The sequence below is a fragment of the Artemia sp. Qi Xiang Cuo genome, chromosome 8 (assembly GCF_049724085.1).
Source record: "Artemia sp. Qi Xiang Cuo chromosome 8, ASM4972408v1, whole genome shotgun sequence".
Lineage (NCBI taxonomy): Eukaryota > Metazoa > Arthropoda > Branchiopoda > Anostraca > Artemiidae > Artemia > Artemia sp. Qi Xiang Cuo.
Genome location: NC_142801.1, coordinates 74,445,499 through 74,471,227, shown reverse-complemented (window position 1 = coordinate 74,471,227; position 25,729 = coordinate 74,445,499). Strand labels below are relative to the sequence as shown.

The window sequence follows — 25,729 nt, the reverse complement described above, 5'->3', positions numbered from 1 at the left end:
TACAGACTTCTTTCTTAAATTTGTAACAAAGCATATATACTTGTATATAATATATATATGTTTTGTCAAGGGACATTCCTCATTTGGAGATGTATTTTGGAAGATGAAGCTTTTCTTTTGACAAAAATAGTTGTTACAATTTTATTATGGCCTAAACTTCATGTTTCCAACGCTTAAACTAACCCATCCTTAGTCAAAAACCTAGCTCAGTCAAAAAAACAAATAAAACCCAAATTTGTTCTACATTCATGCATATATTTGTAACTATTTTCGATCCTTACGAGTTCAATGGTCAATCCATGCTCCCTAAATTAGCCTACTTTACCACCTGAACAGCGAGTATTAAACTAACCAAAATGAGAAAATCTATCGAAAAATTCAAGAATATTCAATTTGTACCACTAAGCACGTATACACTTTAATATTAAGACTTCAAAGTGGTAATGTATCTTTGTAATCAAGAGTTAAACAAGTCCAAAGCCAACTTCACTCTTGTCTTCTTTTCTCCTTTTTATTTAAACTTTAGAACCTTGTGAATATACTAAGGACAATGCGTGGGAAAGAAACCTATCTGCAGAAAATGTAAAAATTAAATTTCCATGTCAATGCTTCACGTGTTTCTTAATGCAGAAGTAATTGCTATTTTTGCCACTGAAATGGAAAATGTGGTTATTAGGATGTAAAAAGCCGATAGCCCTCTTCTACTGTATATAACAAACTAACAAACAATTAAAAAAAAAAATTACATTCTACTTTATATATATATGTATATATATATATATATATATATATATATATATATATATATATATATATATATATATATATATATATATTTTTTTTTTTTTTTTTTTTTTTATATATATATATATATATATATATATATATATATATATATATATATATATATATATATATATATATATATATATATATATATATATATATATATATTTATATATATATATATATATATATATATATATATATATATATATATATATATATATATATATATATATATATATATATATATATATATATATATATATATATATATATATATATATATATTTATATATAGGCAGTGAAATAGCGCTGCCTAAGTAAAGAGTGATGAGGGCGCATTGTATTATTATTTTTAATTTTTTTAATTTTTTTTTTACCAGGGCACTTTGTATCGAAGGAGTTGTCGAAGAAACTTCAAAAAGGGCTCATTCACTCGGAAATTGAAAGGACTAGTGCCCCTTTTAATAGTCGAAAGCGATTAGAGGGCAACTAATCCTCTTACGCCCACCATTTTTCCAAAGAGATCCAATCAAAATTTTGAGATAGCCCTTTTGTTCAGCTTAGTTAATAGGTCCGGAAAATATATAGGCAGTGAAATAGCACTGCCTAAGTAAAGAGTGATGAGGGTGCATTGTATTATTATTTTTTTTTTTTTTTTTTTTTTTTAGACCAGGGCACTTTGTATCGAAGGAGTTGTCGAAGAAACTTCAAAAAGGGCTCATTCACTCGGAAATTGAAAGGACTAGTGCCCCTTTTAATAGTCGAAAGCGATTAGAGGGCAACTAATCCTCTTACGCCCACCATTTTTCCAAAGAGATCCAATCAAAATTTTGAGATAGCCCTTTTGTTCAGCGTAGTTAAAAGGTCCGAAAATATGCCTTTGTGGATGACAACCCTCCACAGCGCTCAGGTCAAGGGTTTTAAGTTATGCCCTGGGGGTATATAAAGTTTCTATAGAAAGGTCGGTCGTAGAAACTTCGGATTGGGCTCATTGGATTGGAAATCAGATGTTCTAGTGCTCTTTTTAAGATTCAGAGTGATCAGAGGGTGGATACCCCCTAAACCTCGTATTTTCCCGAAATGTATCTGTAAGAAATTCTGAAATGGCTATTTGTTGTCGTAGAAACTTCGAAAAGAGCACATTCGATTGGAAATTGAAAGGGCTAGTGCTCTTTTTAATAGTTGAAAGTCAGTGGAGGACAACTAACTCCCCTCCACGCCCGCCATTTCTGCAAACACATCCAATCAAAATTTTGAGATAGCCATTTTGTTCAACGTAATTGAATGAACCGGAAATTATTATACGGATTGGATTGGATGTGTTAAAGAATGAACACATCCAATCAAAATTTTGAGATAGCCATTTTGTTCAGCGTAGTTAAAAGGTCTGGAAATTATGTCTGAAGATGACAACCCTTTACAGCCCTCAGGGCAAGAGTTGTACGTTAGCCCTGGGGGCGTATCAGGTATATATAGAAAGGGTGATGGTATAAACTTTGGAGGGGGCTCATTGGATTCGTAATCAGAAGTTTTAGTGCACTTTTTAAGACTCGGAGTCAAGTCATCGGATGGTGGATACCTGCCACTACACATCGTATTTTACCGAAATGTATCTGATAAAAATCTTGAGATGGTCATTTGTTGTCGTAGAAACTTCGAAAACAGCTTATTCAATTGGGAATTAAAAGGGTCAGTGCCCTGTTTAATAGTTGGAAGTCATTAGAGGGCAACTAGCCCCCTCCCTCGCCCACCATTTCCCCAAACATATCCATCAAAATTTTGAGATATCCATTTTGTTGAATGTAATTGAAACGACCGGAGATTATGTCTTTGAGGATGACACCCCCTCCCCCCATAGCCCTCAGTGCAAGGTAAGCTATGCCCTGGGGGCAGATAAGGTATATATATAAAGAAAGGGCGATCGTATAAACTTCGGAGGGGGTTCATTGGACTGGTAATCAGAAGTTCTAGTGCCCTTTTTGAGATTCAGAGTGATCGGAGGGTGTATAACCCCCACCACTCAAAACCACGTATTTTCTCGTTATGCATGTGATACAAATTTTGAGATGGCCATTTTCTTTCGTAGAAACTTCGAAAAAGGCTCATTCGATTGGAAATTGAAAGGGCTAGTGCCCTTTTTAATAGTCAAAAGTGATTTAAGGGCATCATGGACACTCCTCCCACTCCCATCAATGCCCAAAACACATCTAATCAAAATTTTGCGATAGCCACTTTGTTCAGTATAGTTGAAAGGTCTGGAAATTATGTCTTTGGCAGCCCCCATAGCTTCTCAAGACCAGAACGTAATTTTTACTTTATTTAAAAAAAATGGCTGTGGATTGTCAGTCTAGTATACATATACTGATATATATTCCTTAAAGTTTTAATAATTTGTAATTTATTAAGTTAAAAAAGTTAAAACATTTTAAACGTATTTTGTTTATTTAAAACATACAGTAAATAACCGAGTCAAACTCCAAACGATCAAAAATTAACATGCGTAGGGCCGATAATCCCCATGCCTTTTCAAAACCAGAACATAGTTTGCACTTTACTGAAAACAAAATACATTTAAAAAGTTTTCACTTTGTTTTTACTTGTTTAATATGTTTTTATCCTATATATCAAGGGGGAAGTCCTCCCCTTGTACTCCAATTACAGCACGAGTGTCTGGTGCCCATTTTAAGAGTAGCAAAAGATTGAAGAGCAGGCAGCCCTTCTCGCAAACCCATTCATTTTCCAAACGCATCTACTCAAAATTTTGAGCCAACCAATTAGTTCAACATTTAAGAACGATCGAGCAAGTATATCTTTATAGTTGCTAGGGATATTAGGCTTGTCAACCCCCACAAATATGCAATTGGCCCATTATGCTTTAAAACAAAATGTTACTCTAAAGATAAATCAAAAGCCATTGTGTTAAATGGTTCCCAATAAGACACCTCAGCAATATATCGAGAACGACTGGGGGTACTAAGATGAAATTTTTACGTTATACTGAAAAAAATACTCAATTTGCGCTTTACTATAAACAAAATACGCTTGAAATATTTTTATTTTTCTTACTTTCATAAATGAAAAATTATCAAAACCTTAACGAAGAACGATTGAAAGGTCAAAAAAGAAAGGTCGTGTGTTTGTTTGTGTTTTTCAGTATAGCGCAAATTGTGTTCTAGTCCTGAAAAGGCATAGGGGCTATCAGCCCTACTCATGTTAATTTTTGCTTGTTTTGAGTTTGACTCGGCTAAAAATTGTAACTTCTGTTCGTTTTTAGTTTCATTTATTTATTGATAGTGATTTCTGGTAGTTTTACGCTTGGAAGATTATTTGACTTAATTTTTTCTCATTCTTGGCTTAATGGAGCTCTTTCTTTGGAAAACTTGTCTTGTGGAAATTTTTTTTAAATTATTATAAGTAAGAGCAGTTTTATATCGGAGAAAGAGAAAAATCACTTATGAATGTAAAAAAGTATCACAGACTGAAGATTGGTTTCTATAAGCCTTTTTCCTGACTTGCCGACCAACTATGTAACTTTCAGCAACTTTGCATGCATCAGTTAATGGAAAAAAGAATTAACTTTCATTTTTTATATCAATACGTACCTAACTTCTACAAAGTGGTTGGGTATAGTGGTGACAACCTTCTAGTGGTGCCATTGAGAGCAGTAGGCACAAACAGGGGCCTACCACTGCTATTTTAATCACCGAAAGCCACTAGCCGTCCTGCAGAGTATCTAAATATGAGGCAGGTTATTAGTGGAATACGCTGCCGATATTGGACGGACTGAAGCGAGTAATGGACACCAAAATTTTGCTGGAGGGGGATCAGTCCCCCTGAACATATGAAGCGCATAACATGAGGCAAGAAATGATCCCTTGCGGAGCTCTCCAAGGTGGTTAAACAATGGTGATACCTTGCCATCATTACTGAAGGCTCTTCTGTAAGATAAAAAAAAAAGGTGATATAGGTAAGCCCTATGTCAAAATACCACGGTGGGAAAGCGGGGATCCAATAGCTCGTTGGCCATTTTTGTATGAACCTAAGAGCAAAATTAGGAGTAAGCAAAGCTGTTTTTAAATTTGGCACTCCTTCTTTGTGTTACAGCCAAAGTTTAGTTTCCAGAGAGAGGATTTATTAATAATATATATAAAAAAAATAATAAAAAATGAAAAGTATATTTTGAGACTTTTGGGCGATAAGGTGATAGTTTCCATGGATTCTATTTTTTCTTCTTTTAATCAAATCAAGTGTCATATGCAATTTTTTGGGGTTTAATTGGTATTTTGAGTTATAAATTTGAACAGACTTAAGAAATGTGAAATTAAAAACAAATATCCAGCATCCAGTATCCAGGCTCAGGCTATATGTATTCTGTTATATTGTTCATGGTCAGTCAGCAAACGCCTAGAAAAAATTGTGGCATTTTTTTCGGGACTAATGCAAATATTATTTGTCCTCCAGGTAGGAGCGGTAATAAATGGATAAGTCCAAAAGGAGCTGTTACTTTTACGGTCAGATTACTGAAGCCTCGGTCCTTCGCCTTTGGAAATATATCTCTTTTACAACATGCTGCGTCGCTTGCAGTGGTTCAAGCTATTAGAAGAAAAAGAGGCTATGAGGTATGAAAATATTTAAAACTCTAATGCTACACTATGCCAGGTTATAATGGTTGTCATATAAGTAGAAATACGTGTGTCAAAGATATCAAAATTACTACTACTACTAAGAGCTGCCTGCAGCACCAAGCTGCCTGAGCCCAACACAGCTATACACACTCCTCCCCATCCATTCAAAAATTAACTCTTTGTCCCAATTCATGAAGTTGCAGTTTCGTTTAAATCCTTCCTTATGGCCTCTTTCCACCCAATTCCCCCTATTGCCCACTTACTTTTAGCCTCTTTCCGGGGCAACCTACTTTATGTTCGGCCCTGGATGGATGGCCAAAACACCCAGTCTTTGGCGATCTGTCATCCTTCAGCCGTTAAACCTGGCCTATGTTTAGGAGCTCAAATTAATTTTGGGGGTAAGTGGGGGCCGTAACTTAAAGCTAGGTATTTGATATATACTTTTATATTCAATCCGTGTATACGGACAAGAAATATTCCAGATACCGTGCGACACCCCCCCCCCCCCGTCAATGCTATTCTTCTGCTACAAGTAAGTTATAATACTCGTCGTTCAATGCATTTAATTATTGCGAGAGATAATAATCTAAGACGGTTTAATAAGCAACAAGAAAAACAGAAGAGAAGGTTATTCTGAGAAAAATGATGCTGAGAAAAAGGAAGAAAATAATATTGAAAGGGTAGGTCATCTTCAGACTATGATTTATTTATTAGTACCAAAATACGGTAAGCTTTATCAAGCTTGTCGCCCTATAATGAAACAAAAAAAAATGACAAAAATCCCAACAAAATAAAAAACAGCATTGAAACTTGAAACGCAAAGGAATGATCCTTTATAATAAGGGGGCTGCTACTCCCTCAACTGCTGACTCTTTTATGCTAAAGTAACTTTTTTTTAGCGATATCTTTTTCACAATTTCAAGGGAATATTCTAGATTATTTGTATAGGGCAGCCAACGCCATCCATTTCTTATGCCTATGTAATCAAACGAGCCTGATTTTGCTTTGTTAAACATGCAAAAAATATTTCCGGGATTCAATGAGATCTGTCAGTAGTAGAACCCCATTATTGACTCCAGGGAGTACATATTTTTTGCATGTTTCTGTTCTGTTTGTTGCTGGTTATTTGATGTTTTTTTTCATGGTTCTGTTCTGTTTGATGGTTATTTGATGTTTTTTTTTTCATGGTTATATTGTTGTTTGATGGTTATTTGATGTTTTTTCATGTTCTGTTTGTTGATGGTTGATGATTTGATGTTTTTTTTCATGTTCTGTTCTGTTTGATGTTTTTTTTTTCATGTTCTGTTTGTTGATGGTTATATGGTTATTTCATGGTTTCTGTTCTGTTTGTTGATGGTTATTAGTGTTGGTCAATTTATTTGTTGTTTCTTTGGATGTAGACATAAGTTCAACAACAATTGCTGGATAATCGAGAATATCACGGGACAGGATCACGTGTCTCTTTCTAGACCAATCAGGGAGTCGGAAACACTAACGGGACATGATTGCAGTGAATATAAGGAAGGATTTTTTCTATAGTTGTTATTAGCGTGAGAATAGAATTCAAGGAGTGAGAACAGTTTGGCTTTACTCATGAGGATATATTTGTAATAATGAGTGGAATGTTTACACTATTAGAAGTTGATAGTGGAGTTGGTAGCAATGATACAAGAGCTCCAAACATTGCGGTGGGAATCACGAGAGGATCACGGCTTTGTCTGGAATGGGATGAAGTATATGCAAGATATTTGATATCTTTGAGCAAATTTAAAATGGAGGATCAATTATGCTTCGCTGCAAAAGTTGATATAGCACATGTGAATAGACTTCAAAGTGCTTTAAATGCAATAGTGAGGCATATCGAAGACAACAAGCTATATCGCTAATTGTACATGCGTAATATATATTATTGTTGTAATTATACAATAAAGCTGTATCGAAATCGAAAATGTCACCCTTTTGTTAGAATGTTAGATTATCGAATATTCTTGAATTGAACAAATATTGGTAAGTCTAGAATCAGCAGTGTGAGTTATAAGATTGAAAAATGAATAAGCTTGAGAAAGAGAGACTTAGATTAAATCTTATGATTATAGAAAAACATTTGATTCTGGATTTTCTTGAGTTATCCCTTCAACGGAAGATATTCTCGCAGGGAACACTTGACAATATAATGAAAACTGATTTTCCCCCATTGTACTACTGTATTAAACTTTTACGACGTGACTCAAATGCTTATACTTCATTTATTAATATATTATATGGAACGAAACAGAATAATATTGTGGATATACTTTTGAAAACATTGCCATAGATTCAATGTAGATGGCTCCCCCTTCGAAAGAGGTAGCGTCACAGAATTACTCCTCTCCCATTCCCTTCTGAATTTATCGAACGAGGATCAGTTTCTTTTTAGCTGTGAGAGAGTTGACATCGGAAACCAAAAAAAGATGTTCTATACATACCCACTATGTATGTACCCTCTTTGCAGTTGGTGATCATTTTAGAAACGCGCACTAATTAATGACTGTAATGAAAAGTACAAATTATGCAATCCTTGTAAATTACATAGAGAATATTCAGTACAAATTAAAGGCTGTGGTTAATTTCTTGAAGAGATTTGTGACTCTCACCCTAGAGGACATCTATGCTCCAATCTTCACTATGTCAAATGTGTTCGGTGGGAGAATACGTACCCCGCTATGACTGGAAAGAATCCCATACGTGATTTTAGTTTATTTCTACGAGATGGGTATCGTCGTGGTTTTAAATTATTTTGGGAGGAAGAATCAGGTCTACGATTCAACTGTTGGAGTAACAAGACAATTTGGTTTCTACGTAATCGCTGTGAAGACACTGCCTATTATGACTATAAACCTAGTGATTTTATTTGGCAGTTACCGAATGTGAATCATCACTTGAAAACACTGTATGTGATATTGCTTCAAATACACAGATTGTAACACGTGAATTTCACAATATGAATGCAAATAGTATTATTGACTATACAAAGAGATATGACAAGAGTGAAGTTACAATATACTGTAGAAAATGTGACCCTGACTTTGCTGCCAATCAAGATCAATATATAGTGAATTCAAATGATCTATCATCATGAGTGGTTCATGACAGTTGCCTATACACCGAAGAAGAATTCTAAAGTGAAGAATAAAGACATTCTTGTATATATATATTTTTTCTTTATTAATAAACAAATTCACATATATTTTTTAAACACTTTACTCGTAGGAAACTAAAATCAACATTATACAGATAAGAGAGGACATTTTCCAACATAAAGTCATTAACACATGAATTGTTTACATAAATATTGAGAGACTGCTTGTAAGTATACCCGCGACATCGGAACACGAAATATAGTAGCGCATGGAAACCACAGCTTTTAGTCGCCAGATCTTGAACTCTTCCGATTTTGAATAATAGTTTTCCCATTGCTCTCAATATAGTTATTGATATGTGGAGTGTAGAATGTATATAGTAGGCCGTGAGGATCAACAAATTCAATTGTCTTCATTGTTTGAAAGATGCACAACCAATGCCCAGTATACACAGTCGACGGGCTGCTATTAAAAATAATTAGGGTTTTGTTTGCACTTTAAATATTTCCAAGAAATTCCGAGGGCAGACAAAATGATCTGTATTTGGACACGTAGGGGTCCATAATAAATACATTGATTATTTGACTGGTGTTCATGGTGCAAGGTCTAGTAGAACACTGCCTTCGGGAGGAATTTCCCAATAGGTTTCAAATTGATTTAGCGAGATTAGGGCAATACTCTCAGCTAATGGGTTGGCAAATGTACACTCTAAACGCAAACTCCCCGTTCGTACTATACTCATATCCTGGGTGCCAGACAAATCCGATGCAATGATACCATGTGTTTTAGCAAACATTTCTTCGGTTACACCATTTTCAAATAGTTGGAAATCATGATCTAGGGTTTGCATGATCAACTCATACAATGTCCTATAGGATTTATCAGAAGATAGATTGTAGAGTGGGATTCCATTTACTTTGTAGACAAGAGATGAAAGCCCAAACATTTCAAATTTATGTGGGCATCCAGTCCACGATCCTATTACACTAGTGCTTTTTACGAATGCTAATGCTAATTTTGACGGAATTTTGCCATTGATAAAGGATAAGTCGGTGAAGGTGCGTGAGTCTGTGGCAATATAACGTTGATTGGTGATTGTATGAGGAACAAGTAGTTTAATATTATTTTCACTGGCTCTCAGTTTTTCCACTGCCAAAGCAACAGAACTCATAACCTGTTGTTTGCGTACATGTAGTTATGCCGAAGTGAGGGAGACTGTTACATCAGAATTGGCAACACGTTTCTTTTGTAAATTGAAGTTAGATAGAGCAAGCGTCATTTTAATGTCCTGTATATTAAAGAATGGTAGCCATTCAGTTGTAATACGTATGTCATGATTGATTTTTGCAACTAGATGTAATTCCCTAGTTGCAGCATTTTTTAAGTGCATCTGTACAATCAATATTAGTAATATATTCATATCCATTGGAGATGCCTCTCAATTCCTTGTATGACTTGGGTGTCATCAGCATGAATTGCATATAGCTTGTATAATTTGAGAGAATTTTGAACATGAGGATTAACAAATTTGTTACCGCGATCCGATTGAATTTTTCTATAGCAATCCTGTCCAAGAATACTTTCTAAAGCATGAGCAACTTCAACACCTCTCTTTGATTGCAAGGGAATGGCATATGCATAGTGAATAAAGACACTAATTGCTACTAGAATATATTTGTAGGTTGTATTGTGACGCCGTTGAATCGCGTCTAAAGTTAAAAGATCAGTTTGCATTATATGCAGAGGGAAAAAGGCTTTAGTTTGTCTATATTGTTTGCCACGAAGCCTGCGATTCCGATGGAGTGTTTAACTTGGTTCATTTTCTATATACTCTTTTGCATTTTGTAATGTTTTGTAATCTATGTCAGAGGCAACTTTAGAGAGCGTTTTGGGGGAACTTAGATTTCCCGCTTCATCAATATTTTCATAGACATGTTTTAAGATTTCATCCATTTTGAATGCAAACATGTAGTGTAATGTCCACTCCCCTTTTGCACACTGGAGGGTGAATCAATAGGTCTTCGCTTTTGCCTAGCAGCCACCATCGTCGGTGTTATCAAATCATTGCTGCTGCTGCTGCTGCTAGTATTTTCCAAGATTGAATTAAAATCTTCTTCTTTTTTAAATGGTGGCGTTGTTAGAGGACTATATTCTCTTAGTTTCCTTAGAATTTGCTTATTGCCAATAAGACCTTTAAGGAAGTTTGATGCATTTAGAAAAGTATATAGATTACTGTCAAATGATAAAAGTCCTTTACGATTCGTCACCATATCGCAAATTAAATCAAGTAGATTATAACTTTTTCCCTGAATTATAATTCCTTTCCCTGTGCTGTTGACCTGAACTTGATGATCATCACCACCACTTTCCAACATGAGATATGTTAATACTATTTTACTCTATTTTCGATAAGTCACTGGTAATAGGTTTCCAGTCGATGTCACTATGGAATTCAATTCCTTCTCTTTTGATTGCGCAGAATCTTGAGGAGATGTTTCCTGTTTAGGGGGATCTGTGACGGCTACGGGTCTCTCACGATAAGGTCTATCTTTGTCCACATGACGCAACACATCTTGAAGTAAAACTAGCCTTTTACCATCGGCGATATTTTCATCATTAATGAATTTGCTTAGATTGTCCTCAAAATGTTCAACTGGTGAGAGGACAAGTTTTATTGAAGTCAACTTATAGTGTTTAGCCACCTAGAAAAAACTGTTTACAAGTCCTGTGATTATTGGTAGTAAAAGTGTAAAAAAGCTACCGCCCGCTTGAAGGAGACGTTTTCTTTTAAAAATTTTTCCTTTGTTTTTGCAAGTGAAGGCACGTACAGTGGAACGATGTTGCTTTGTCTGTTGGGTAACACCTTCTGGCAAGTGTATATTGCCCTCTGTTAAATTTAAACAAAGTTCAGATATTAGATTAATGAAATCATTGTCAACACCATGTTTGAGTATGGCCTTCCGGAGTGGGGGTTTTGAAGTGCCTAAAACGGGAAATAAATGCCGTTGTTCGTGTAGTTCCTTCAGTGTCATGATGGCAACTAATAGCCTTTTCTACTGTTCACTGGAAAATATACTGTAATTTCTTTGCCAAAAATATCTGTGACTACACGTAGATCCTCGGGTGATTTCTGATTAAGATCTAGCAAAATGTACCCGTAGGGCTTATTTGTCGCCTGAGTGTACGCTGACAGAAGTTTGGGAGCACCTGGATATATTTGCTTATTGAGAGTTATTAGCGAACTAACAACTCGGTAGATAATATAGATGGTGCAATTCAAAGGAAGGGTTCTCATAAATTTTCTCTGATGAAACAGATTGTGTAGAACTAGGGTTATGGAAATGTGTTCGTGATGAGATCGAACGGTAAACAGCTGTAGTATTTCCCGTGACAACTGTTGAATTAATTCGGCCAAATCATCAATAATCAACCACGAGTTTGGTTCAATTCTTTGGAAAACATCAAATACCAATATGAATTGTATTAGTAAGGATGTGGCAATAGCTGTTATTTGATCGTAGGATTCCTGCAAAATACTATAGCAATAATAAATTTTCTTTGGTTTTTCCAAAAAAATTGTATTACAATTTTGATTTATTTTAGCTAAAAGTGTCGTTTTCCCAGACATTGATGGGCCAACCAGAAACGATCTGAATAGTGTTTTAAATTGATATATACTGCTGCTGCTGTTAACAACTGGTGGACTACAGCGATATGTTAACCCTATTTGTCCAATAAATAAATAATAATTTTTTCATATATTTATCTAGTACAAAAACAACAAAAACAATATTTCTTTCATTTATTAACCTCAACAACTTGAAATACAGTATGAATAGCACACACTATTTGTTCAACAACAATAGCAACAATATTTCTTTCATTTATTAACAACAACACTTTTTGTAAACCAATAGCAACAACAGCATTTTTCATTTATTGACAAAAACACTTTTTTGTACCGCAAGAACAACAATAGTACATTCATTTATTAACAATACTATTGTACAACAATAGCAACAACAGCATTTTTCATTTATTGACAAAAACACTTTTTCGTACAGCAAGAACAATAATAGTACACACTATTTGCTCAACAACATCAACAGCAGCATTTTTCATTTATTAACAACAACACTATTTGTACAACAACATCAACAACAACATTTTTCATTTATTGACAAAAACACTTTTTTTTGTACAGCAAGAACAACAATAGTAGAAACTATTTGTACAACAGCAAGAACAACAATAGTAAACAAATTTTTTAAGACTTAAAATACAGCACGAATAGCACACACAATTTGTACAACAATAGCATGAAGAACAACATTTTTCAATTATTGACATGAAAAACAACTTACAACACGAATAATAGCAGCACAGTGGAACAAATTTCTAGACTATTTAAAAGATGGGAATACCCTCCACCCCGGGGGCCGTGGGCCGAAGGCCGGTCGTGGGTGGGACCCCCAACCCCGCCACCCCCCGGGGATCGCGCGCAGAAAGCGGGAAAAACTGATTACAATAGCCGCTGCTGCAGGTTAGGTTAGATTGTACTATTTGAGCATTTAAGTTAATTTATCCAGACCGAGTTGGTTGCGATAGTCTACACATTCAACTCGGTCTGGCCGTGGAGGAGTGCTTTATAGTGGCCGTGGATAGTGGCCGTGGAGGAGTGCTTTTACACCATTCTCGATTACAAAGACGTTGTCAGATATACATGACATGGAATTTTTTTCAACTCTATGAGTATAGTTTCTATACTGCAGAGACCAAATTGCTAGCACCTTTGCTCTTGGCACTAGACAACTATCTACACAGTTTGCGTAGACACTCAGGTCGAAATTATTTTTTACAAAGTGTGTAGATATCCCTTTACACGGTTCTTTTATATCTTTGCCGTGTGTTTCTACACAGTAAGCGTTAGGACCAGAAAAAACTCTGTTGGATATTAAATCACTCCCCATGTCTGATTTTAACATTAATAGTTGATTGGGGGCTTGACGTTTCACCAACTCGGGGTAGAGGGACGCATTCCAGTTAGTGAAATCCATCCGTGAGCTGATGTGCACCCCTTTTTCCAAATCATTTAATAAATCCCCGGTTTTAACTTTTAACGACAGAGAATTTGTGTCCCCATGATAAACTTGAACCTCCCCCACCCTTGGCCATGGTACCTTGCACACATTGTAAAAAAATGACAACATGAGCTTTTTGGAAATTTCCAGTACTGAACTACCTCCCGCTATATTCTTGTTCAATACAACATTTCTTTTCTATCTGTGTAGAAGAACCTTGTTCGGCTCTATGATTGGGAATGTTGTAAAATTGGGATCGGCAATAATTCGTGCACATTCTTGGGGACATGTTACGACGTCACAACGTGATCTGTTTCGTACGCTTTCACACATTTTGCCAAAAGCTGAATTTAAAATAATCTTGTACATTTCCTTTTCAACTTTACTTTTTGCCATTGAGCGTTTACCGACAAAGGTGTCGGCAAACGTCTTCAAGTAGGGTTTCTGATTGAATTGCAGGGCCATGTACATTTTTGTGACCCTGAAACCATTGTTCACCATCCATCGCAAAAGCACGTGGTGAACAACAATATTATTTTTTGGGTTTAGACCTTCAATCAGTTTCTGCTTGGAGGGGGTCCAGTGCATGCCCATATCATCGACCAAAGATCGATTGTATATGCTCAAGGAATCCTTGGTCACTGGTCTATTAACACAAGGAAATACAAAATCTTTGACAGAATCGTGAAGTTCCAATGGTATTTGCCCGTCAATTCAAAGAACCATCCTTGTGGCCTATTGTTCTCGACGGTGTGAATGTCGGGGATCTCACAAGGATTCTCAAGCAATTTATAATTTCCACACGGCAAAGAGTAGTGAGACATTGCCGAGGGGTAAAATGAGTTCATGTCAAGGAAAACTGCATTAGACTTTACACCGGTGTCTTGTCCAGTTATATCCGTTGTTAGAACAAGATCTCCACGAAAAACATACCCTCCCCTCATCGATCTTTCTAAAATAGGTGTTGATCCACATCAGTGATCAACCCTATTTCCTCCCTACTAATTTTTAGAATCAAGTCCATCACCAAATAAGGTGTGGAGAAATAGTAGCCAATATCTAGTCCAAACTCTGAATAAATTTGATCTGTATTTTTACAGACAATATCTAATAGAGTGAGTACGTCACTGGCCAAGTACATTCTACAATAATCCCACCCAATTTTACAATTACCGTTATCCCATACCCTCTCCGCAAATTCATATTCCTCGGCAGTGCATTCACTATTGGTAAGTGAATTATAGAAAGCTTCAATTGGAGGTAGTTTCTCCTCGCTTAACCGTGTGCCAAAACAGTAATAGTTATATGCATATATGCCTTTATAGGTCAATATGTCTTACATTTCACTGTCTTGACAGCGCTGTTGAAGTAAAGAGAAACTATAAAAATTTTCGCTTGTCTGCACTTGCATGAATTAACACAAAGCCTTTGGGAGGAAGCTGAATGAATTTAAAAACCGGATTTTACTCCAGCAAATATGCCCCTTATTCACTACCTGCCATTTCAACTCTAGAAGTACCAGCTTTTCAGCTGAATTGGTGATAATATAATTTGTAAATTAGTCTTTAAACCACGGACTATTTCCTCCCCGTCTCTTACCATGAATAATTGTCAAAACTTATAAAATAAAATTTAAATCATATTTTTACTTTCGAATGAAAACCGGGATAAAAACTGTTGGCTGACAATTACATTGCACGATAGATGTGCCCCACCTCGAAAAATACTACCCCTGACGATATTTCTTGCAACAAGCGATTATGATCCCTGACTTTCCCCTCCCCCCCTCTTTTCCCCCTAGTCCCTTTCCTCTTAGTCCCCTCTTCAAATTCCCCCATACAAACCCAGCATTTTATTTTATTTTTAATCACTAGACAATCTTCTGCGGACAACAACTTTGGTTAGGGAGTATTCCTCAAACGAGAAATACCTCCATTTGCATTGACAAATTATTTAGTTAATGCCTTGATCATGCACTCATTCTCATCCAATGTTTGGACTATTTCTAACAATTGCATTGTGTTCGAGCTGTCTCTTTGTGCGTGGGCATAGGAAACCGCAATAGCTTGATTTTCTTTGATTCGATTCGGAAATCGGTGATCGTTCACATCCACTAGCCTAGCTTCACAATCTAAATTTATTTTATTGCTTTGCAGGAGCGTATTCTGAAAATTTTTAAATCTTAAAATGGCCCTGTCTCCCGAAACTGTTTCCACTGATTGATAGCCGTGACGCCTGCAATGCTTCGTGTGATTCTGTAACTTTAAATCACTATGAAATCTAGACAGGCATGTTGGACAATAGAATCGTGTCCCATATGTTTTACCCTCCCCCATAACTCTACTGATATCCGTAATAGGATTAAAATGGCCAATAGCATTGGGCTCACAAGGTGGTGTATATAACAACCAAACCCAGTGTTTCAACAATTCAATTGACGGGCTACTTACTGAGAATATAATCTTCATTTTATGAGAACAAATGCCCTCTTCAAATTCTGTTTTATATTGGAGTACAGTAGCGCCGATATTTAAATGGGCATTAGCTCGTTCGAAAATATCAATCGATCTGAGCGTTTGGAATTTTCCTGCTAAACAAGAAAAATTTACAGGGGGAAAATCAGAACCCTCTTTCCCATGTACGGCCCAGTAGTCCAAATTTTTCTTTGTAGCTTCATCTTTCAGAGGTTCGAAAGCTGATATGAGGAAAGCGTATATGAAACATTTGGGGCCTGTTTCAAAACAGATTCGTTGAAAGCCCTTACATCCTTCTAAATCGGGATTATATTTCAAAACTATACTCTCCTCCCTCGCCCCACCTCTTAAAATAAAATCTTTTTTAATTTTACATATATTTACAGTTCGAGTTTCAATAAATAAAACTACAGACCCACTCCCGTTCTCATTATGATTTTCGAGATGCGTGATAATGTTGTCTATCCACTGCATAAAAACTGTCTCATAATTTTCCAAATGAGGATAGCCCACCAACATCTCGGTGTACATAATGGCGACCATTGTACATAATGGTCGTACACCTCGCTTTTCCCCTCATTTAAATAAAATATATAAAAAAAATGAAGCTTTAATAGAGTCCCTACCCCCCCACAACTGAATCGGGTTTTCTAAAAGTTTACGAATTTTTTCTATATATTCATGAACGATATCAATAGAGTCGGTTATAAAATTCCCCCCCCATAAGTGAATTAAACGGATCCCCCAAGGTTGCAGTATAAACGACTATTGTATTTAATATCGAATTTCTTTGATGAAATTCTGGTAGTGTTGTAAATTGTATATCAATACCCTCCCCCTCTTGTATATTATCACCCCCTCCCCCACTTTGATCAATAAAAGGGTTATGAGAATCCATCGAAGTGATTTCATTTTCAATAAAATTTGATTGAATAGGAAGTATGTCTATTAAATCAGTGTAGGGAGGGTTATCAGTTAATTCTTTGGTAAAATCAGGTAAAATTTGTAACGTATTTGGACTTAGCAATGGTAAGTCCCCCTCTGAACTAGCTACATTGCCTTGCTCAACTGTGCTATTATCAACATTGAAATAATTTCTTAATAAATTGTCAATATTAGAAGGTATTTCATCAGAGTTAACAATACCATGCCATTCATTATCATCGATAGCTGATGTTTCATTGTCCTGAATGTCACGAAACTCCATATGTGCGTCAATGAGTTCATGACTTCTTTCTTCAGTTGGTGAGGGGGTCAGAGAATCTGGAACCAATCCAATCTGTAAAAAAAATAGCTTATTTTCAAAGTGTCTAAATCACCCTATTTTTAAAATTGGATTATTATTTACATATCATTTCAAACACGCTTAGCAATAGCACTATCTGTGCACACATAGTGTCATTTGGTTAATTTAAAAAAACTGACATCTTGTACTTATATCTGTATCAATAATAATAGTGAAACTATTTTTCAGTTAAAAAATTGAATTTTAATACTCATTAATTTGTAATATTATACTTTCTCAGCGAATTATCTAGTAGACAGAAAAATAAGGAGCGCGTGTGCCGCTCACATACATACACACACACAAACACACACACATACACAATATAATAGTGAAAATCATGACATCGCTATTGAATTTGCAATATTCATTATATTATCTCAATGAATTATCTAGTAGACAGAAAAATAAGCAGCGTATGCGCCGCTCACATACACACACACACACACACACACACACACACACACACACACACACACACACACAATAAAATAGTGAAAATATTGATATCGCTTTTGAATTTGCAATATTCATTATACTTTCTCAATGAATTATCCAGTAGACAGAAAAATAAGCAGCGTTTGTGCTGTCTTTAAATTTCCTTGGGAGAAAAAATCTTTAGCGAGAAATTAAAATATAGAAACTTATATTTAGATTTGCAGCTTGCATGTTGAGGGCTGTAGAGGCCACATCATTCTCGCCTTGCATTGGTCGTGAGGGGCCCGGCAATGCTCGATTGGGGGCGGAACCTCACAATCCTGTGTAGTGGTGACGTTATGAGCAGCCATCCACTCTCTCTTTAATTTTCTACCAGGCTGCATTGGAGCATGCGCGGATGGAACTTAGGCAGGCAGAGCTGGTCTGGAAGGAGTTGAAGGTGTTGGCCAAGTGTCATGCTACACAACTGACGCCCTCACGGGGTTTTTATCATTAACCATAGCCCTCTTTGATGGAGGGGGGCATTTCTCATAATTGTCCTTAAAAAGAAGAAAAAATTCAGTATAAAATAATGACTCCCCCTTTTACAGAAGAAAAATTAGTACCCCCTTCTACAGAATTTATTGTAAAGCATAATTTTGTCTAGAAAGCATCTGCCATTTCCCAAAGAAGCCCCTCCCCCCTTTTCATCAAAGCAAAAACTAAAATTAGCGAGAAATACACTGCGACAATCAGTAGCTCTATGGTAGAAATGGTCCTATTTTTACCTTTTAGAAAAAAAATTAAATGCACTCCATGCAGGAAATAAACCCGAAAAACATAGAAATCATATTTTTACCATTTAGACAAAATTTAAATTCATGTCTAGAGACGCAACACATATATTTGCACATTATTCCTCAATGGTCAAAAGATGTATCAATTTAGATCATTTAATAGGACTTGCGCTTCAATAAACCTTCTCGTGGCAGGTATGTATCTTTTTCTTAACCCCGTCCCCTCCATATAAAAACTGAGTACTCAAAATGGAAGCAATTAAATTTAGTATATGAAAGTATTTATCATAAGCAAAACCTGACCCTCCCTTGTAAATCATAAGATTTACTGTCGCTAATTTTACTGGAAAAAAGGCATCTTCTAATGAAACCAATGTAATGCTTTAGCGCAAATTCACGAGAATTTAGCAAGCCGGATATGCATTTGACGGGATGCAATAATTAATGTTTTAACATGTTTACCGAGCTGATAAAAGTCAGGTTAGCGGCTTAATGTCATATGAGGATCGGCATATTAATACCTAAGAGTTGACGGATGTTAGCTGACACTTTTAGCTAGAATATAGAAAGCATGAAAATTGCATATATTTATCGAAAAATAAATTATTTCCAATGAAAGAATTAAAATCGTTAACGGTGGGTTTTTTACAGGGTAAAAAAGAACTTATTTTACGCTTTCTAACGACTATAAATATCGTATAGTTTAGATTTTTTTTGGGGGGAGGGATATACCTGAATTTGAATATGTTGGAAAGGGACTACAAAAAATGATTTTATTTGGAAAAACCTAAGAAAATTTACTAAACAGAACTCACATTATAAATCTGTGTAGCTAAAACTTCCAAGTCAACAATATTTAATGTTCTCTCCATGATGTCGTGAGACGGTATGATACTTCAAGCTCAACGCATGTCCATTATAAACAAAATCTCAAGGCCGAATTGTGATGTAATAGAAACCTTAAGTAAGTTCATTGACCTAAAAAGAGACACGTGATCCTGTCTCGTTAGACTCGAGAATTCCCCGTCGATTGTGCAATCAATTTCCCAGAAATCTAGTCTGATCATGTCCCCTTCGTAGATCAATACCATTGTCCCGTTAGTATTCAGTGCGCATATGCATTTTCCTCGCAGTACTTCCAAGTTCCCTGATTGACCTTGAAAAAGGTACTTTTAAAGTACTAAATAGTACCTTTCTTATCAGGCAATAGGGTATACCCCCCCCCCCTGTACGTAATAATGGGTTCCTACTTCTGTCATTCCAGAATACCCGTTTTGCCGGCTTAATCTAAAGTATTCCTTAGAATGAAGGGAGGCTAAATGATAAGTTAATCCCCCCCTTCATATTTTTCTGAAGGACATCACGCAGAAAATCAGAAAAACTAAACTTAAAAAGGAACTTCCTAAGGCTTCAGGCCTGAAGTTCAAATTTGTATTTGTAAAATTCACAGATAAATAAATAAAAAACATTTTCGTGCTGGAGAAAAACTTATGATGGTTTGCGGTCGTGCAAAAGCCCACATAACTACTTACTTATTAAATCAAGTATATAATTAAGTCTATTATAAATGAACCAAAATAAATAACCAATCAAATAATTGATAAAAATCAAAATAAATATAATTTATACAATTTTTAATTGAAATAAGAAAAATAACTGAATTAAAAATAATAATAGATAAATGAAAATGTAAAAGTAATTTAATAAAAGGAAATTCTCTTCAATTCAGTCATTTTATTTCAAATAAGATTCCTAAGTAAATCTTGCTGATGAATCCTAAGTAAAGAGCGATTCACGCTAACATTAACCGATATTAAGGAGCGAAAAATATTCAGACCTTCCACCGTACTACCTAGTGCGCAAATATATACCTATATACTTCAGTCAAGTATATACCCATATGTAGTGCGCAAATATATACCCATGTACGTCAGTCAATGAAACCTAAAACGAATCAACTCAGTCAAGTTTAGTATAACACTAACTGTCTGTACTAACTGTTTATTTTGCCTTTTTCGGGTCAAAATATTGTTTTAAGCCACAAAAAAGGTGCGAAAAAGGCGAAACACCATTGAAGTGTGGTACAGTGAATTTTGTCATTTAAAAAGGCACTAGAAGTTCCAATTCCAGTTCAAATGAGCCCCTTCCCGATATTCTCTGATCATCTGTTTGATTCGCTGACTATTGGGAAAACAGGCTCTTCTATGACCAAATTTCATAGGCAGCGCAATAGCGCTGCCTAAATAAAGACAGATGTTGGCACAAAAGTATTATTTTTTACTTTTTTTTTCTTGGTCTTAGATCAGGGCACTTCGTATCGAAGAAGTTGTCGTAGAAGCTTCGAAAAGGGCGCGTTCGATTGGAAATTGGAGAGGTTTGTGCCTTTTTTAATAGTCGAAAGTGATTGGAAGGCAAATAACACCCCTTCCACGCCCACCATTTCCCCAAACACATCCAATCAAAATTTTGAGATAGCCATTTTGTTCCGCGTAGTTGATTTCCAGATAGAAAATACGTTTTGAGGTGGATACTCCCCCACAACCCTCAGGGCAAGGGTTTCAAGTCATGCCCTGTGGGCATATAAGAACGATGTTGGCACAATCTATTATTTATTATTTTTTTCCTGTAGACCGGGGCACTTCGTATCGAAGAAGTTGTCGTAGAAACTTCGAAAAGGGCTCATTCAATTGGAGATTGGAGCAGCTTGTGCCCTTTTTAATAGTCAAAAGTGATTGGAAGGCAACTAACACCTCTTCCATGCCCATCATTGACCCGAAACACATCCAATCAAAATTTTGAGACAGCCGTTTTGTTCAGGGTAGTTGATTTCCAGATAGAAATTATGTTTTTGAGGAGGACACTCCCTCACAGCCCTCTGGGCAAGGGTTGTAAGTTATGCCCTGGGGACGTATAAGGTTTTTATAGAAAGCGTTGTTGTAGAAGCTTCAAAAAAGGCTCATTCGATTGGAAATTCAAAGGGCTAGTGCCTTTTTTAATAGTAGAAAAAGATTGAAGGGCAACTAACCCCCCCCCCCTCTCAGGCCCATCTTTTCCCTAAACACACCCAATTAAAATTTTGAGATAGCCATTTTCTTCAACGTAGTTTTAAGTTCTGTAAATTAGGTCTTTAAGGATGAAACACCCCCCCCCCCCACAGCCCTCAAGGCAAGGGTTGTAAGTTATGCCCTGGGGGCATATAAGGTTTTTATAGAACCTGTTGTCGTAGAAACTTCAAAAAGGGCTCTTTCGATTGAAAAATTAAATGGCTTGTGCTCTTTTTAATATTCGAAAGTGATTGGAAGGCAACTAACACCCCTTTTACATCCACCATTTTCCCAAACACATCCAATCAAAACTTTGAGATTTTTGCCATTTTGTTCAACGCAGTTTAAAATTCAGGAAATTATACCTTTGAGCAGGAAACTTTCCCCTCAGTCTTCAGGGTAAGGGTTATAAGTTATGCCCTGGGGACATATAAGATTTTTATTAAAATCTTTGTCGTAGAAATTTCAAAAGGGGCTCATTTGATTTGAAATTGAAATTGTCCTTTTTAATAGTCGAAAGTGAGTGGAGAGTAATTAACCCCGCTCTCACGCCCACCATTTCCCCAAAAATATTCAATCAAAGCTTAGAGATTGCCATTTTGTTCAACGTAGTGGAAAGTTCTGGAAATTATGTATTTAAGGATGAAAACCCCCCAGACCCCCCAGGGCAAAGGTTGTAAGTTATGCCCTGGGGGCATATAAGGTATATATAGATAGAAATGTCGTAAAAACTTCAAAAAGGGCTCATTCAATTGGAAATTGAAAGGGCTAGTGCCCTTTTTAATAGTCGAAAGTGATCGGAGGGTAACTAAGCCCCCGCTCACGCCCACCATTCCCCCAAACGCATCCAATCAAAATTTTCAGATAGTCATTTTAATCAACGCAGTAGAAAGTTCTGGAAATTAGGTCTTTGAGGAATACACCCCCCCCCCCAGCCCTCAGGGCAAGGGTTGTAAGTTATGCCCTGGGGGCAAATAAGGTTCTTATTGAAAGCCTTGTAGTAGAAACTTCAACACGGCTCATTTGATTGGAAATTGAAAGGGCTAGTGACTTTTTTAATAGTTGAAAGTGATTGGAGAGCGTTTAACGCCCCTCTGGCGCCCATCATTTCCCCAAACACGTCCATTCAAAATTTTGAGATAGCTATTTTAAACTTTCGACTATCAAAAAGGGCACTAGGCCTTGGGATTTTGAATCGAATGAGCCCTTTTTGAGTTTCTAAGAAATTGCTTTCTATAAACCCCTTATATGCCCCAGGGCATAAATTTCAAACCTTACCCTAAGGGCTGTTAGGGTGGTTGTCATCCTCTAAGACCTAATTTCCAGAACTTTCAACTACGTTAAAAGTTCTGGACATAGCATACAAATAGCGCTTCTTTCTCCTTTTTCAACTCCGGGTCCCTTGATGGATCTGTGTATGGGAGAGTGGGCATCATTTTAAGCCCCCTATCAGCGAAGTCACTTCTAGAGTGGGAACCTATCTCACATAGAGTAGGAAGAAAACGGTTCAAAGGCCACCTATTCAACATATCAGTTATTATAGTTTATACTCCAACCAGGGACGCACCGGAGAGCGAAGCAGATCTTTTTTACCAAGTTTTAACTTTTGCGCTTAATAAAGCCCCAAAACAAGATCTCATATTTACTGGGGGTGGCATTAACGCCGGAATCGGGGGAAAAGCATTCAATGCTGAGACTTCCAATGATCACTTTGGCCTTGGAGTTAGATGCGGCAGGAGATTAAGGCTTTTATATTTTTTCATGACGAATGATTTAGTCATTATCAATGCCTTATTCAAACACAAGCCCAGCCATAAGGCCAAATGGTATCCAAGAGATGGTAGAACGAAAAACCAGATTGATTATATCCTCATATCCCCTATTGGAATCAATGGGTACAAATAGTAGATCGGACATTGGAGCAGATACATTGGTCAGATCATCTTCTAGTCAAATTAGATATACGCCCCAAGAGGAAACCTCCACGAAGATTTGATACCAATCACTTCGATGATCCTAATATGCGACAGGCATTCTGCTTAGAGTTTTCTAACCACTTTGAATCTCTCAAAGTGCAAGCGAACGACGAGCAAACTCAAAGTTTGGATGAGGAATGGTTGACCATACGGAATACAATCCACGAGGCTGCAGAAGCTACGATAGGATACCGCAAAATACTATCCAAAAAGTGGATTTCAACACGCACAATTCAGTTGGCTGAACATAAGCAACAGATATCGGACAGAAAATCGGAGTTGTTCAAACGCTTGAGAAGAGAATGCCACCAGTCGGCTAAGAATGATAAGAACCAGTACTGGGAGAAAATCGCTGAAGACATGGAAGCCGTTACCTGCAGATCAGACACCAGGAAGATGTATCAGCTCCTAAATTTAATTAGAAGTAAATCAAGTAGGCCTACTAGTACATCCGTTAAAGATGAAAACGGCAATTTACTCTCGAATAATACCGAAATAATAAATTGCTTGAAAGAGCACATTAACAAAATACTTAACAAGCACCAACTCTCCACAGCAATAGATGATAATCAATGCTGCCATAATCCAAGTCGTAGCCCTGATGGCCTTTAGGAACCAAACTCTCCTAGCAGTATATACAATGCCGTGAAAATGGCTTCCCTGACATTACATGGAGTTCAATAAGCAGTTAGGTGCTTTAACAGTAGTAAATCCCCTGGTTCTGATGCCGTTCTAGCTGAACTTAAGTAGTATGAAGGGACATCACTTTTCAGCAGGCTTCATACACTGACTTGTCGTATATGAGAAGAAGAGATGGTCCCACAGAATTGGGGAGATTCTATCATCCTTCCAGTCTTCAAAAAAGGGCTAAAGACAAGGTGCAGCAATTATCGCGAGATTTCTCTCATGCATAGCTGCAAAAATATTTGCCATAGTGTTACATAATCATTTTTGTATCCAGTGCAACGCAAAGACAAGGCCCAATTAAGCGGGATTCCGCCAAGACGTGAGAGTAATTGAACGACTATTTATTTTAAGACAAACCCTTGAACACAGGGCAAAACGCCAGAAACCAACAGCGTCTCTATTCATAGATTTTATTACAGCTTTTGATTTGGTTCTAAGGGATGGAATCTGGAAGGCCATGACAGGGGATGGAGTACCAGGCAAAATAGTTGTACTTATCCTAGCATACTACCAGCATACGCAGGCCCAGATTTAGATAGCTGAAGAACTGTCCTCGATGCTCGAACTTGTTTTTGGTGTCTAACAGGGATGTATATTGTCTCCTGTCTTATTTAATTTTGTTATCGACTGGATTATGACCACAGCAATGACGACTGTTTCAGGCGTTAAAGGAAGTTCTAAATCCGTTATCACTGATCTGGACTACACTGATGATATTTGCTTATTAGCTGAATATCGTCCAAAAACCCGATCTATGCTATCGAAGGTAGCTGACTAATCCTCTATGATCGGTCTAAACATAAGGTCCCTGAAGACAACAGTCATGGCGTCCGGTACATCATCTCAAGACCCCCCAATATTTCAAACACAGTCGCCAATATATAAGATACATAACTTCCAATACCTAGACCCTATGTTAGACCCGATAAGGGACATGCAAATAAGAAATAAAGTCAAGAATCGATTCTGCAGCTGAAGGCTTCGCCTAGCTACATCACTCTCTATGGAACCAGAAAAATGTTTGTCTGAAGACAAGAATAAGGATTTACTAGGCCTTTGTTTGGCCTGTCTTACTATACAGCTGTGAGACATGGACTATGAAAGCATCCGACATTCAAGCCCTCAACATATTTGACCATTCATGTTTAAGGAGAATCATTGGCACTAAACTCCGTGATCGTGTCAGCAATGTCGAACTCCGCAAAATATGATATCAGCGTTCATATTTGGCCACTATAATTAAACAAAGAAGACTCCGATGGTTCGGCTATACACTTCGCCGCCCACACCACACCTTTGTCAATAAAGCCCTCAGATGTACACCTCTTTCAGGATGGAAAAAGCGACATGGGGGAAAAAAGAGAACGTGGCTCGCCTATATCAAGGCTGACCTAGACCCAATTGGTGGCTTCAAGAACTATGGACAAAGATGGGA

At 36.7% G+C, this 25,729-nt stretch overlaps 1 protein-coding gene across 1 annotated transcript in view; it reads left to right on the top strand.

Annotated features, from left to right (window-relative positions):
- Hcs (holocarboxylase synthetase-like protein) overlaps window positions 1-25,729 on the top strand; it is a 259,065-nt gene that overhangs the window by 140,387 nt on the left and 92,949 nt on the right. The window contains exon 4 of the mRNA XM_089093093.1: window positions 5,251-5,408. Coding sequence (XP_088949219.1) covers window positions 5,251-5,408 — 158 coding nt within the window. The remainder of the gene's footprint in view (window positions 1-5,250; window positions 5,409-25,729) is intronic.